The sequence below is a fragment of the Orbicella franksi genome, chromosome 14 (genome assembly GCF_964199315.1).
Source record: "Orbicella franksi chromosome 14, jaOrbFran1.1, whole genome shotgun sequence".
NCBI classification, from domain to species: domain Eukaryota; kingdom Metazoa; phylum Cnidaria; class Anthozoa; order Scleractinia; family Merulinidae; genus Orbicella; species Orbicella franksi.
In genome coordinates, this window is record NC_138158.1 from 7838905 (window position 1) to 7855058 (window position 16154).

General features: G+C 38.6%; 1 protein-coding gene and 1 pseudogene across 1 annotated transcript; one reads left to right on the forward strand and one right to left on the reverse strand.

Moving 5' to 3' along the window:
* Window positions 1-415: 415 nt before the first annotated feature.
* LOC145467851 (uncharacterized) lies at window positions 416-1305 on the reverse strand (annotated as a pseudogene).
* Window positions 1306-9556: 8251 nt separating this feature from the next.
* Window positions 9557-14767, forward strand: LOC145468058 (uncharacterized). The gene is made up of 2 exons (XM_081451719.1): window positions 9557-9683; window positions 12966-14767. Exons 1-2 carry the CDS (start codon window positions 9557-9559, stop codon window positions 13910-13912), a joined length of 1074 nt encoding a protein of 357 aa, XP_081307845.1. The 3' UTR covers window positions 13913-14767.
* Window positions 14768-16154: the final 1387 nt, after the last annotated feature.

Here is a 16154-nt window from a genome sequence, read left to right on the forward strand (position 1 = left end):
CTACCTCTTCCCATAGCTGTCACTAAAGTATTGAGGTACATGTATCAATAAGGCTGGAGAAAACACTATTTAGAGATCTCACTTGAATACATACAAAACTGATGCAAAGCACCATTACTAAACCCAACCAGTTGCAAAAGCTAAGTTGTTAAAATGGAAACCCAAGAATGAGGAATATCCTAGATTGAAGCAGGAATATCCTAGATTGAAAACCATTTTCTGTCAGTTAACTGAAAACTGTTCAAACTCAACATGGCCTGATGTTGTCATGAATAATATTATCATTGTTTAACATGGCCACTGAAACATTTGTGATTAACAACATCATGTTCAAGGGACAGACTTCTTTCAATCGAAGTTGACTTCAAGGTTCAAGTTGTAATGTAAAAACCTTCAAAACAAACTGTCCCCTTTCTATAAATTAACTCTTGACAAAGCATAAGTTTCAATTCAAACTTGTAATCCTCATTTCTGAAAAGAGCCTTTTGGTAACAGATATAATAATGCTTAACTCTACAATAACATTATTGGAATCTGTTAAATAATTCCAAAGTATGTGCTACCAAAAGCATAGTCATACAGATTAAAGAGTATGTCATCTGAAGGAAGACTGACTGTGCTGCTTGGAGATGGGAGATGCAATGTATTAGTGCAAGTGTTTGAAGTAGGGAGGAAGCTCCCACTGCTGGATACAAATCTGATCTGCGGGGAAATGGAAAACCCCAATGCTGGCTCCTCATCTGCGCCACAAACAAATTGCAAAATGTGATTAAGGGTTAGGGTGGTGGATCCAGTAACCCTTCTCCCTGAAGCAACTTCTTTCACGTATTTGTAAAATGCGGCATATACTTCTTTTTCATACCTCTTAGTATTGGAACCCTCCTCTGCAAACTTTGGTTCCAACAAATGGACAAGATTCCTCACATCGAGTTTGCTAGAAGAGGGCCTGAAAAGGTATAAAAACAAACTAAGGAAGCTTTGCCATCAGTTGCAGGACTCCAACTTTACGTAAACCATTTCGTAGGTTGACAATGCAGGGAGAATGCTCAGATGAATCATCAATAAGTTCTTGAAGTTGTTCCTCAGACAGAAAGCTGGGAATTTTCCCATTCTGTAGAACACTTAATCCCATTATTATACCAGATGTATAGTAACGTTCTGCAAAGTCCTCGATGAGTCCACTGTCAAACAATTTTTCTTTGATTTCTTTGAGAACTAACCTGAAAAACTCTTTTCTAGGTCCCCCCAAGTCCTGAGCTCCCTCTCCCATAAAATTTACCTCAAGTGGCAGCCTTAAGTTGTCAATTAATGCTACTTCAGTTAATGCATCTTGAAAAACATGGTCCCTATCTATTATTATAAAGTTGGTCTTTCCTTTTAGTTCTGTTGAAGGGTCAACTATGTCCAACTGCCTTCCATCTAAAATGTGTTCTTGGGCTTTCTTCAGGATGGCAACTGGATTTTGAAATCCCTTACATTCATCAATAATATTGACAGTAATGTTATCAATGATTCTCAAATAGTCAGCCTCACTGAGAGGCTCTCCATTATCTACAGGCTGTTCCTTATTAGCCGCAGGTTGTACTACATGTTGTTCTCCATTGCCTCCCTCTTGATCATCTACAGTTATGGCTGCATGTTGTTCTCCACTATCTCGCTCTTCATCATCTGCAGATTCGACTGCATGTGCCTGTTCCTCTGCATGTTCCTCTTCCTTATGTCTATTTGTATTTGGCCCTTCACAGTTCATAGATTGCACCTCATCTTGTACGATGATGTTCTCTTGATTTACTTCTGACATGAAATCATCCATACTCCTTTGAATACCACTGTCCACCTCATCAGGGTCATCTTCGACTAGTAAACGCACATACACAGCACCTGTAGAAGCAATGCTTTTCAGCAAAATGTTTCCATTGATCCTCACCCCTGAAGCCAATGTCGGTTTCACTAGCACTCCAGAGATATTCTTCACGAATTCGAACTCAATGTATTTGCATTCCTCTGGAAACTGTGCTTTCACTTTATTGTAAAGGGTTTTTTCATTCCACCCTTTGTCAATTGTAAATCCACTTATAACACGATTTCTACGCTGGAGACTGACCTTTTCCTGGCGAGTTGTTGGTGTTTTTTCACACTGTAAACCCACCATAATAATGTCTTTGATGGCAAACTCATTCGATGGACGGCCAACCCTTTGTGTCGAATTAGAGCGGCCTCTACCGCTCGAAGTAGGAGCAGAACTACGATGAGTTGTTCCTTGCATACTCGGGAATCTTCGGTGCAGTTCACTTACCAAACTTCCTGAACTTCTAGAAGAAGATCCCGATTCTGATCCTGACGGAAGGGCACTAGAAGCAGAACCAGAAGATAATGGACTCGAAGAGGAAGAACTTCGCTGATTACTTGCTGCCGCAGTATGAGTGGAGTTCACTAGCTGAGAAATTCGACTGATTTCCGTTATAGCATTATTGGCTATTTCACGTATCTGCCGTTGAACAGATTTATCCATCTCCAAATATTTTCAATACAATTAAAAGATGAAACCTCAAAGATGGCGCGAAGAAATCGAGCGGGAAAGTACTCGAGCCAGTCCCCCTCAAATCGCAAGCCCGCAATGTATTGTAGGCCAAATAATAAATTCACGATACCTTGAAAAATAATTGTCAGCGCCAATGAAAAAATAATTCTCAGTACCACAAGTAAAAAATAATTCGCAATACCAGTCAAAAATAATTTGCAGTACGAGTGAAAAAATTCGTTCGTAGTACCCACAAAAAATTTAACCTGACTAAATTAAAATAATTCAGGCTGCTAAAAAAAAAATAAGCAACCACCTCGAAAGAGAAATTTGTACCGCCGATGAAAATACACAGCAAGCTCATAAAAAGTAAAACATTGACTGAAAAAACTGACTTGTGGGGCAATTTTATTACTACAATTTTGACCAGAACGGGCCTCCATACCGTCGCTTCTGCCGAAATAAACTTGCAAAGTAAACACGATCTTATTTGTCACGTAGCGAAAGTGAAAGCTGCAACGTCAGCGCATTCCATGGCTGACGTAATACCTTTTTTCAGCGTATTTATTATTCCCTTTAAATCCAACGCTTTGATAAAGCGAAAAGAAAATATATTTTACCCACAAAAAAGAAAACAATATCCGTAAAATTGTCCGTGTGTTTATGTTTTAACAGCTTCTGGCGGAAAAACATCACACGTTGCGTGACTCAAAGTTTGGCCGAGCGGAAGTCTGCGTCTGGTCACCGACAAAAAAAAAAAAAAAAAAAATGATAAACCACGGGTAAACCTAGAACCGCGCTCGGCCCATGGCCGCGCGGTTAATAAGAACTTGACACGATTCGTGCAGTCTTTTCTCGGTACAAAGCATATGTACCGTAAGAAAAGGCTCTGCTTGCAGGGTGGTTCGGCGCATGAATGGAGCGGCGTTTGGAACGGGCCTTAAATCAGCTGATAACACGTAACACGTCGGAAACAAGGAGTGGACTTGAACTTCAATTTTAAGAAGACCCTCCGGCTAAACTAAGTGTCAAAACAAAGGTGGTTTTTGTCCCTAATTGTAATTTATGCATTAAATTTTCGTCTTGAGCATAATCCCATTGAGGAACAGTGGAGCAGAACGTGAGCTTAGCTGGTTTGGCCGATAGGATATTATTTGTTTAGAATTGACATGAAGTGGAACTTCGTTAACGTGACCACAGTCTCAGAACTCATTTTTACGCCTTTGACCGGCATCACGTGGTTTCTTTCAGGAAAATTGAGGCTCAGACAATTTCTCCAGGTAGGGGACACGAGTAGTAACACTTCTAGCAAACATATGTACATCAGGTGACTTTGGTTATGTCAGAACGGCATAAGGATCAATGTAGTGTTTTCTACACGTTTCTAGAGTATTGAGTATTAGTTTGTTTGTCAGTCCTGATTAATAGCTGCGCGAATTGTATGGAGAAAATCATTTCGCCCTGCTCCATTTTTTTTCCGCATGGAGCTGCAACTATCCGAGCTGTTACAGACGAAACTCTGTTTAGCAGTTATGTGTCTTACCCCATAAGATTCATGTGTCCGTCTTAAGTTGCATTTATCGTAACACTTTCTTAGCATTAACAAGGTTTACCCATGATAGGCAAGTCGATATAAAAATTTAAAATGGGCTAAGACATTAAAACGTATTAATACGATTTGAGTGGAATTTTGTAGTTAGGTTACAAACTACCAAATCAACGTTTTAGAATCCATTGTATTTTTCTTTGAAAATAGTTAAGATGGTCGGTTTTGGTCGGCTTCAAAGGCGAGCCAATATGGCGGAACGAAGGGCTGCCATTCTTAAATGTTTCACAAAGACTATTGCTAATCAAGAGTCACTGTTTTTGAAACACCCGTTATCGATGGGATTGTTTGAGCAACAAGTTTTAGTAAGAAACAAATCAATATAAGTCTCTAATCTGTGTGCAACATCTTCGATGCTATGTCGAGAATAAGAACGTTTCATTAAGCATGGCTGGATAGTTTATTCATGATAAGGTGGTTTAAAATTGAGCAAAATTATTGTTCGGCCGAAAGTTTGCGTTTAAGTCTTACAGGGCTTTAATGTAACCACAGAATAGACGGTTAAACTGTTTCACTAGTTTTTCGTTGGAAACTATGAAGAAAGCCGATTTAGATCGGCTCTGAAGGCGAACCAAAAGACTTAATTGTCAACCATATTTGCGAACCTTCTATGAAAGTTTCGCCAAACGTTATTGCCATTACCCTGCGAGCTGCGAGACAGAATTTCCCTTCTCTTTCAGCTCGGTGAACTCTCACTGAGCAGAAAAAGAAGGGAAATTCTGTCTCGCAGAGTATATTGCCATATAACTAACGAGCTATCTTCTATTGACTGTCAAAACACCCTTCTCATCGACGAGCCTACCTAAACAAGAAGTTTAGGAGAAAAATTAGGAATTTTAAGGTTGCTCCTTTCTACCTAATTTTGAGCGTAGAAGAAGCTGCTTGAAGGAACCTCACAATAGTAATGAGTGAAACAACTGATTTCTCCAATGTTATGTCGATTGCGAACATACTTTTCAGGGGAAGTGAACTTTAGGTATAGGTTAGTTATGAGGAAAATTCTTAATGTGCTTAAAATTATATGAAAGGAACTAATGTTTCTCGTAGAACTTCGTGACTAGCCTCGTTTAAAATTCGTGGTGTGGTTGGGGTATTCGCGAAAGTTGTGTCGACTGCGTTAATAAGATTGTCTTTTTCTTTGAAAATTGTTAAGATAGTCGGTTTTGGTCGGCTTTGAAGGTGAGCCACTATGGCAGAACGAAGGGCTGCCATTCTTAAATGTTTCACAAAGACTATTGCTAGTCAAAAGTTACTGTTTTTGAAACACCCGTTATCGATGGGATTGTTTGAGCAACAAGTTTTAGTAAGAAACAAAGCAATGTAAGTCTCTAATCCGTGTGCGGTATCTTCGATGCTATGTCGAGAATGAGAACGTTTCATTTTATAAGCATGGCTGTAGTTTATTCATGATAAAGTGAAGGGGATAATGAAAGCGGTTTAAAATTGAGCAAAATTATTGTTCGGCCGAAATTTTGCGTTTGTCTTACTTCAGTGTAACCACAGAATATATGATAAAAATTTTCACTAGTTTTTCGTCGGAAAAAAATGAAGATAACCGATTGCAATCAGCGCTGAAGGCGAGCCAAACGACTTAACCGTCAACAATTGCGAGCCTTCTCTGAACGTTTCGCCAAACTTTATTGCCATTACCCTGCGAGACAGAGATTCGCTTCTCTTTCTGCTCAGTGAGAGCTCACCGTTCCCCGTTTTAAAGATAGCCGAATGATCCTGTTGTGCGTACGATGTTGAGATTGAATCCAACGTTCCAGTAAAACTGAACATGCACCAGTTAATCACATATGAAGCTCTCTTCTTGTGATCAATAAATAGAGCATATTGGTTATTGACTGTAGTAATTTTTAAACTCAAATTACAATGCAGTATACTAGGGAATGCAAAGCTCCCAGAGAAATGGTACATAGCTGAAAGGTCCTCCATCCTAGATTTTTGTGATTGTTATAGATGATGAATAATCATTTGTTTGGAAATGACAAATTTAAAATTCAGCAGTTTTGACGCTCTAAGTGTCAAATTATTTAAGACCATAACAGTCACTTGCTATGTGCTTCCTACTAACCCAAGTCAAATGATGCTCAGTGGTTCCTGTATATGACATTCTAAATATCTGTGATGCAGCTTACAAGATGTCTTTGTCACTGGCTGTAAACCTAAAGGTTTTGGTTGAAACATGTTCAAGTAATTGGATTTCAGTGCAACCTGTCTCTTTAAAAAATTTGTTCATACTTGTGTCCAGGACAGTGTAAGTGCACAACATCTGGTCCAAGCCATTGTCAAGGATTAATTACTAATTAGACCCTTAGGCCGCAAGGGCTACGGGTCAAAAGCCCATGAGGCAAAGCCGAATGGGCTATTGACCCGTGGCCCTTGAGGGCGAAGGGTCGAATTCTTTTAGTATCATCCTACTAGTCGGACAGAAAAGGCAGTAATAAAGTTAGCAAATGCAAGTTGAACAAATATTTATTTGGGAATAAAACGAGAGAAAGCGTCACGCTCGATTGCGCCAATTTCGCTACTCGAGGACTATTACTAATAGTCCTCTAGTAGCGTAGCCAATTAAAATGCAGGATTTGCATTAGTCCACTAGTTGGGTGATACTAATATATTTTATTACTGATGTGTCTAGGAGACTATTAAGTGGTTAGCTTACATTTATGAAACTTAACAACATTATATCTACTATCAGGGTCATGTTGTTACACGTCAGACAAATAATGTAAGTTGATTTATATATACTATTTGCCATGACTGAGACATCAACAACTTTACCATATGATTCATGGTGTTCTGGTTCAATACTGATCGAGAAGATATATCAAACACTCGAGACAGTGTTGGCTATCCAAACACCTCGAATTTCGTCAAAAATACTCTGCTGTGCGTCGTATTTTCAACTCTCTTCTCGATGTTTGGATATCCCGGTGAAACACTGTCTCTCGTGTTTGACATATTACAAACTGTTTACCTTCTGGCCGGCGTTGACCAAGGAATATTCCAGGATATGCTAATTCTTCAGAGTTTCATCTCTAAATATAATAAACAATCTATTACTGATGCTATGTTGACATCAACTGACTTTTTATAGCATAACGGGTGCCAAAATATACGCTGGCTAACTAAACATTGCTTCAGCAGAAGGTAACACCTGCAAGCATTTCAGCTTCATAATTACTTTATTGATCTTGATCTCCTATTGCTTTTTTAATTGAACATTATTGCTATGTGCATTTATTGCTGCTCATGATTGAATATCCCATACAACATTGCTAACATTTTCATGTTGTTAATTTCTTCATTGTATGAAAAACTCATTCTGGATTAAAAGCAATCCCATCATCTCTATAGATCGAGATTGGTATTACTCGTCAACCAATCATCAGCCTGAACTGCCTTATAAGTGTTGATATCCAATGACAATGCAAAACATTCTTTTAAATGCAATTCTTGGTGCTAGCAGCATTCTTATTCATCGTTTGTGGAAATATCATGCCATTAACAACAAACAGCACATGGAATTTATACCTTACCACATGTCTATAGCATGTTTTACAAACCCGATTCAACATCATCAACACTTGTTTCACTACAAAGGTGTTCAACAATGCAAGGACCTTCTTAGCTTTGTCATATTGAGTAGTGCATGCTTATATAATAACAACAAATACCAATATACGGTGCCCGAACCTTGGGTAATCATCTCATGAAACTTTGAAATAGTCAACTCAATATTGGTTTTCGGCTTTGTTCTTTGTTCTATGGTCATGTATGCATAAAGGTTTGCCTTTTGATCAGAAGCCATGTTTTGTCTTTGTGGTTATATCGCACTCTTGCTCTACCTTTTGCACTTTGATCAGATGGCATTCATGTTCTGTAAAAGTTTGCCCCTCTCTGAAAACCAGTTGCCTTTTTTGCCGTAAACGTTGATGAAGCCCCTGAACATGATCATGTATTAAGACGTACCATGTCATATCTTAAACACTTTGTATTAATCAATCGGGACTATTTTGCAAATATTGAACATCAGCAACTCTAATTTCTAAAATTACAACTTGCATCATTCTATAAATGATATTCTACTGCTCTAAGTAAGAAGTTTCCCATTCCTCCGACTTCTAGTGTCCTTAATCCATGTCTGCGCAACCTTCCAAAAGTCTGCTCAAATATCAATATGACATACTGGATGGTTTTCTATCTCTTACCATCACTGTTTGTTTCACAAATAAGTGTTATACCTCTAGTGTCCTTAATCCATGTCTGGGCAACTTTCCAAGAGCCTTCTCAAATATGACACACTGGATGGTTCTCTCTTACTCTCAAAAAGTGTTATATTTTCACATTTCACAGCAGACACAGCTTTCAAGCAGGTGTCAGTGTCCAGAAAGCTATTTTGCGTCGCATGTACCTACAGCAGCTAGCAAGCATGGATGTTGTGTTATTTATTGTATCTTTGAATCTTTAATATAGGGAAAGTAGCATTTCTACCTTTGATGTATTTATTGCTACTATTGAATTTCAATTTGTATTTTTCGTTTCTATTGTAGCTGAAAAACCCACTTAGGGAGCTTCAATAAAGTTTGTATTTATGTATCTATGTACGTCTGTGATCAATAGTACATATAGCATTTCGCAATGCTGAACTGTACTAATGCCCATCTCACAATATCGCGATCGTTTCCGCGACCTTTTTCAAAGAAAATTCTCTCCACGCCTTCAAGAAGCCTAAAATCTCTTTACAAAGAAACACTCACTGTGCACATTGTTTGAATGCTGTGTGTGATTACTAGTCCAAAATGGGACAAACATATCATAAATAAACTCTTCAGCCTGAAAACTCGAGCTCCCAACGAGAACGTTTACGTTGCGCGTAAGTAGTCAATAAAAATTGGCGAGAAAGGCAGGAGTTATCCTAACTTGTGTCTACGTTACCTAGCAAGAGTAGCCACAAAAAAGGCAGATAGTTTCACAAACCCTTGAAAAACAGTTCAGCCTAGAGAACTGCAGCAGGCCCTTTGTTCACTTTGCATTTTTGTTCTATTGTTTTTGCTTTTCATTTGCTTTTTGATTTCCTTCGCAAATTCTGCAACCTCAAAGATGAAAAAACGTACTGCTTTCCTAGTACAATTTACAACAAATATAAACTCGTAGAGACTACAAATTGCTACAAATTGTTAGCCTTTATAAAATTTACCCGTGCGTATTTTTTTTCCAAACTGCGCTCGAAATCATGTGACTGCCAATTGGAATTGGTCGGTTCATGACATTTACGGTTAACCTTATTACGTCTGTTGTAGGTGTTAGGGGTTTATGGTGTTACATGCTGTACATTTATAGGTTCATCACACTATATAATTCAGTATCTTTCTTTTTAAGGTTTTGTGCTGGAAAAAGGCTACTACTAATCTGCTGAAGTTATGAAGAAAATAGAATTCCTGAAGTTGTTTACTGCTGTCTTTGTTGGATTGTCTTTTTTGGCTATAATTATTCTTTCACGCTGGAGTTCAACATTTAAGTTACGTAGACTGGATGCAAACTATACAGGTAAGAAAACCTTACATTTTTTTTACCTTCAAGAATGCACAGCGAATTCCTATTAACATCAGTGTAAAGTTTAGTGACCTTAATTGCCATAGGGTATTGAATGACAAATTTTGTGCTTCGTTTCCATCGGCCGAGATCCGGAATTAACTCTCTTTTGCTGTCCTTGCACAGGCCCTTTCGATTACATCATTTCGTATCATACTCTAATTAGTTTTAGTAGAATTTTACTAGTATACTAATGCAAATGCTGCAATCTGATTGGCTAAACTACTCGTATACTATCAGCCATTACAGTTCACCACTACATTTTCTCCGATTCTTATTGGTTTAAATTGATCACGTGACGCGATATTGTTCATCTGCGGAAAGACACTAGGGAGCTTAACCAACGACGACGACGAAACCGAGGACGACGCTTAGTAAAAAACGAACCTATATTTTACAAGCGAAATTCGCCATTGTCTAGATCTGTTCAGTACGCCAGTGGCTCTAAAAACGTGCTTAAGCTAAATATGCAACGACGGAGTTCAGTTCCAAACAGAAATACGAACAATTAGCCGTCGTCGTCCACGTTTTGTAGACGACGCAGAACTTGGTCATTTTACGTTGTTGTTTTGCAGACGACGGCAAAGAAATGTACAAAGATTTATAACGGACATGCACAGCTATTGTTTTTCTCATTAAACCTTTTGTTTGGTGACGTTCTCGTTGCCGTCGTCGTCGTGGTTTGCTTAAGCTCCCTACTATAAGCCCATAGTGCCCGTCCAAGAAAAATGCCCTGATGGATAGTACTCGTCCGTGAAAAGTTTTCTGTAAACAAGCGGTTTTATAGAAAAGAAGCAGCTGAAATTGAATTATATGGGGTTTTTATCTGTTTTTTATTTTCAAATTTTTTCTTTGGCTTTTCACGGCTTTTATCGTAAAAATGTTTAAAAAAATAATGCGATTTTTGAACTGGCGCGCGGAAGAAATTTAATGGTGAACAATAAAGACAATAGAGTGTTACTGTCTAGGAACTATTGGTCTGATAGTTGCCCTTGGAAATTTGATGTTCTTAAAACTTGTATATTTGTTTTAGGAACAGCAAATTTCCGCAAGGCAACTATCAGCCGATAGTTCCTCGACATAAACACTCTATTGTTTAATTAGGGTGCAGTGGCTGTCGGTCGTCCACCAAATGCGACGTTTTTATCGTTTTTCCGAAGTTTTGGAAGAAAGTTAAGATGTAAATGGATAATTAAATTCCTGGGAAGACTGAAAGAAGGACATTAACAGTTTCTTGAGTTAAAAATTTGAAATCATTGAAGAAAGAGTGCGCGGACGTAAAAGCAACTGCAAATTTACCAAGGACAATTCAATACGTGCGATTTTGTTAAAGTGTAAAGTTCAATAAAGGGTAGAAAAATAATTGGAAACCGTTATTTGTGTTAATTCAGTTAGAATTCTACTAAAACAATTAGATTATTGCTCTCGATTTCTATGAGGCGATAGTTGATTCGGCCTTCGGCCTTATCAACTATCACCTCATAGAAATCTCGAGCTCATAATCTAATTGTTAAATATGGGTTATAGACCAAACGTGAGGTCAAGAGATATATCTTATTAGATGTTTTGATGTGTAGTATCACTGTGTATTTTCACGAGTTGTGCCGTATTTTGACGAGCCCTATCGGGGGCTCGTCAAAATACAAACAACGAGTAAAAATATATATATGTTATTAGATGTCTTGGTGTGTAGTATCGCTGTATATTTTTACGAGTTGTGCCGTATTTTGACGAGCCCGTAGGACGATTCAAAATACAAACAACGAGTAAAAATATACAGCGATACTACACACCGAAACATCTAATAAGTGATTTATTATCCAAAGATTTCTCGTCCCAAAATTCTGACTTGCCAAGCTGTTTAACCTTTTACACGGCCAGGAGGAATGAGACGAGTAGAAATATCGTGTGATATTTATACTCGTTTCGGGCGTTATTTGTACTCTACGAAGCAGAGTTGGATAATAAAAAGCGATACTACACACCAAAACGTCTCATAAAAGATTTATTATCCAACTGTTGTGGTCAATAAATTTATCAATAACAAGAGGGAGAGTGTGACAGTTTTGCGTGCGCTCGCCGACCTGTACGGCAAACAGGTTTTTTGCTGTACAAAATAACTGTACAATATCGCTGTTTATTATATAGCTAGCTCCGCGAGCGGGCAAGATGAATCAAATCCTGCGCTGTGATTGGCTACCCGAGCGGGCAAGATGGAGCTATCTTGCCCGCTCGGGACTACCCGCCGTGTCCCGCGAGAAAAATTTCCCCGAAAGCAATATAATAAATCCTTTATTGACCAAGCTTGTTCGGCCAAGATGGCTGGATATTGGCCTCGTTCTTTTTTTTGCGAGTTTATGGACCTCGACTCCGTCTTGGTCCATAAACACGCAAAAAAAGAACTTGGCCAATATCCAGCCATCTTGACCTCACACTTGGTCAATAACCCATATATATTTGCACTGTTATTTGGACGGTATTCGCTGCAGTTGGACAATAAGGCTGGATATTAGCCAAGTTCTTCTTTAGGGTGTTTGTTGACCGTCACAGAGTCTAAGTCCATAATGACACGCAAAAGAAAAAAACAAAGAATGAGGCCAATACCAAGCCATCTTGACCTCACGCTTGGTCAATATAGAATCTCTTATATGGAAACAGAACACTTTTTGGCGGGACACAGCGGGTAATCCTGAAGGGACAAGACAGCGCCATCTTGGATTCGGATTCAGTTCATTTTTCCCGTTCACGGAGAGAGCCATATATTAAGAACTAATATTGACAGTTAATTGGTTTTTGTAGTTTGCATGATAGCGTTTCCTTTTATTTCCGTAAAAAGAAAAGCGTACCAAATCTACTGTTATTCAGACATTTTTTCCGACAGATCTTTCCTTTACCAGTTGCCGCAATATTTCTGTATATACGGTCAAACATAAGTATAAAGCCTGGTATCCAAGATTCAGCACACCAATGAGAAAGTTAGAAAGTTGTTTTTTTTCTTAAAGTACGTAACTAGTAACCTTTACGATTACTTAGAAAGCTACAGCCACCAACCGACCCCCTCCCCTCCCCCCGAAAGAGAAAACTGGAGCGAGCGTCTATGGAAAACCGTTGATAATCGCTTTCAAGGCCACGTGACTTTTCCCGGAATGTGTGTGAAAGAAACTCTAATTTATTGTTCTAATAGTCACAACAAAATCAATTTTCTTTGTCGTTCTCTTCTGATCTTTGCTAAAATAGTTACTTCAAGAGTTGCCCACTTCCGTGAAGCCGAATCCAATTCAACAGTAACGACAACAGCTGACAAGTCAACTCCTATAACTTCAAAGCCATTCATTTATCTCACTCAAACCGAACAATGTCTTCCTCAACACTTGGCCTCATCGACAAGAATCGGAGATAACAAGACCTGCAACTGTGACGTAATAGTACTAAGTTACAAAGAGGAATGTCAAGACGAGAAGCCATCACACATTTCCTATGTATTTGCCAAAGAAAGCACCTGGACCACAGGGCGAAATCTGCTTTACTTTGTTGCAATAGAGAGAATACGTCACTACCATTACTACATCTTCTTAGATGATGATGTAGATCTTGGATTCAACTGGTTTAGTTCTCAAGAAATAAAGAGACTGTCACCGTTTAGAGCCTTTGAACAATGGCTTTTGGATGATGAACCAGCAGTTGGTGTTGCAAACTATAACAATAATGGTAGGGCGCTTTTGAAAAGAAGACAATCGATATGTGGTATCAAAGAACCACCGATAGTCGTTCCAGTGATGTGGTTCGATGCTCTCTTTAACGCTTTCCATCATCAATCCATCAAGCACATTTTACCCTACCCTACACAATACGACCAAGAGAGTTGGTGGATCTCTCAGTTACATGTAATTTATTCTACAGAGCTGATATTCCGAGGCCAGGCGCTCGCGTATGTAGCTATAACTGTCTCCAACGGACAACATCGTGGTTATCCACGGGGGCACACGATGTTTTCCAAACGAATACCTGTCATAATCGAGGACATTCAAAACAAAGCACCTACAGCTCACCAAAACCGCACCTTGTTTCAGACATTAAAAACCAGTCAATTAAAGAGGTACAGCGAGACTGCAACCACCTACTGTATGAACACAACACATCGCCATCCGATTGTGCCATACTCACATTTTGAAGGCCAAAGCTGAAAGACATAGGTAATATATAGAGCATCTGACCACAGTTGAACATTGCAATATTGCACTTTAGGTCTAATGTTAGGTATTTTATTTACGTTACCAGTGATTTCCTGGACACTAGTTTGGCAAAAGCTTTAGCCAAGAAAAGATTTCTCAATCAACTACCTGAACTTTGGATACTAGGAACCAATCGTAGGATTTAGTTTCAGTGTGTTAATCTAGTGCAACCAAGTGATATACACTAGTTATTTTAGGGAGGCCATTTAAGGGATGCCATTTTAGGGAGCGCCCCGGGGAGGCAGAGGTACTGCCTTATTGGAAATTTCTAGATATATTTGATATAGACGGAGATAGTTGGGAAATGGGCTAAATGTTTAACTGTTAGTAATAGTAATTGGACCGATTGGAGTACAATTTAGGGAGTAATCGCGCGAGTGATTTTAAAATCCGGTGGCCGATTTGAAATTACGAGCACGATTACCCCCCTGAGTAAGAATTTCTGCAGTCTGATTGGCTGAGAACATGTCAAATAATCCCAAATCAGGGCAATTTCACCAGTGCAAGCAGAGTGAAATTGAGTGCTAAACGGTGAAATTGAAAATGATTGACAGCTCCGACAAAATTGAGCCGGCCAAACAAAACGGGGGACAAAAGGTGGACGAAGATTCAAACTCTTAACCTAAATCAGTTTAAATACAGAGACTTGATAACAAAGCAAAACACAAAGTTCAGCAAAAATTACAAACTAGTTATCGTGAAGTGTGTAAGATAAGAAATATACACAGACGACGTGAGGACAAAAACATAAACTTGAGCTTGGCTGAATTGAAAAATGCCGGATCCGATCACGACGGCATGACAAAATCCCAGTTAAAAAAGTAAATTTTAAAATTCCATTAGTACTACTTCGCAAAACGCGAAGAGGAACGCAACAACAAGACGCCCTAAGAACCTGCCACATCTTAATTTTGAAGACGAAAGAGGCAAGCGTTCTACTTTTGCGAAAAAACAAAGCTTAGAGATTAGGTAAGATAGTTCACAAACAAAACGCGACAAACGCAAATCTAACCTGTACAACGTCCAATGAAGAAGTTAATAAATGTCTTTCAGTCACTAAGAAAATCAGTATCTTGGTAGATTTTAGCTTTGTGTTTCTCGGCATTTTGTTTAAAGCAACTTGTGCTGGGTTGAAGAGTTGCTTCTCGGCGAAGACAAGCTTGAACGCGGCACAGAGTTTTTCAATCACTCAAAAAAACAGTTGCAAAGAAAGTCGTATTAAAACGGCAGGGAGGTTTTCTTTTGTTTTGTGGTCAATTTCTTCAATTCGAATGTAAAATAAAGACTACTTTTCACAGTTAAACGAAACTGCTCAGTTTTCATACATGACTTGTAATGAATTTTTACGCTTGAATTAATTTTCATACAATAAAGATACAGTAACTTGACGCCTCATTTCTGACGTAAAATACTGAAGCGTGACAGAAATTGTCACTTGTACATTATTAACAAGTAATCAAATGATTTTTCGCGTGCAATTTGGAATAAATAAGCACTCGCAAATTTTTTAAAGACTCTAACTTTCACGAGCCCGGCTCGTCCAATTTTTTTTAGTCTTAATAAAATTTACTTGTGCTTAATTATTCCAAATTGCACTCGAAATCATTTGATTACCTATACTAATCGACGAAAAACAAAAGTGTTCTGACGTAAGTTAGAAGACAGTTTAGTTAAAAGAATAATCTTAGACAGCATCGTTCATGTAGCTATCATGATCTTATAGAGAATAGAAACAAAATTATCATGAAACTTACCTTCAAAGTTATTAAGACGTACTGTAAGTTCAACGAGCTCCCTGTACCCACTGCATTCGACTTCCCTTTAAGACCGTGGACCAGCGCTACAACTCTAACATTTGTCTACGAACCTCTTCCACGTTAAAAGCAGTTAACGGTCTCTGCAAGAAAGCATTTCGTAAGTAAGCTTAAATGCGTATTGAATCTACGGCAAAACTTCAAAGCGCCATTTTACCTTCAGCGGACACGTGATAGAACAAGGTGAATAGTTTATGTTGAAATTCAAATGAAATTCCCGAAACCACAACCACGAACTTCAAAAAACAAAACAAAAGGTTTAAGACCAAGTCCACACTACTCGGGAGAAATTTGAAAACGCAGCTTTATTTCTACGGTTAGGCCTACCGTCCTCGATAATCCGTCACGAAAACGGAGCTTTTGGAAAACGCTTTTCAAAC

Bases quoted from the DNA above. Each gene is read 5' to 3' on its own strand.
- LOC145468058 (XM_081451719.1), top strand. From the start codon at position 9,557: ATGAAGAAAATAGAATTCCTGAAGTTGTTTACTGCTGTCTTTGTTGGA. The intron at 9,684-12,965 runs GTAAGAAAACCT...TTGCTAAAATAG, and splicing joins ACTGGATGCAAACTATACAG to TTACTTCAAGAGTTGCCCAC.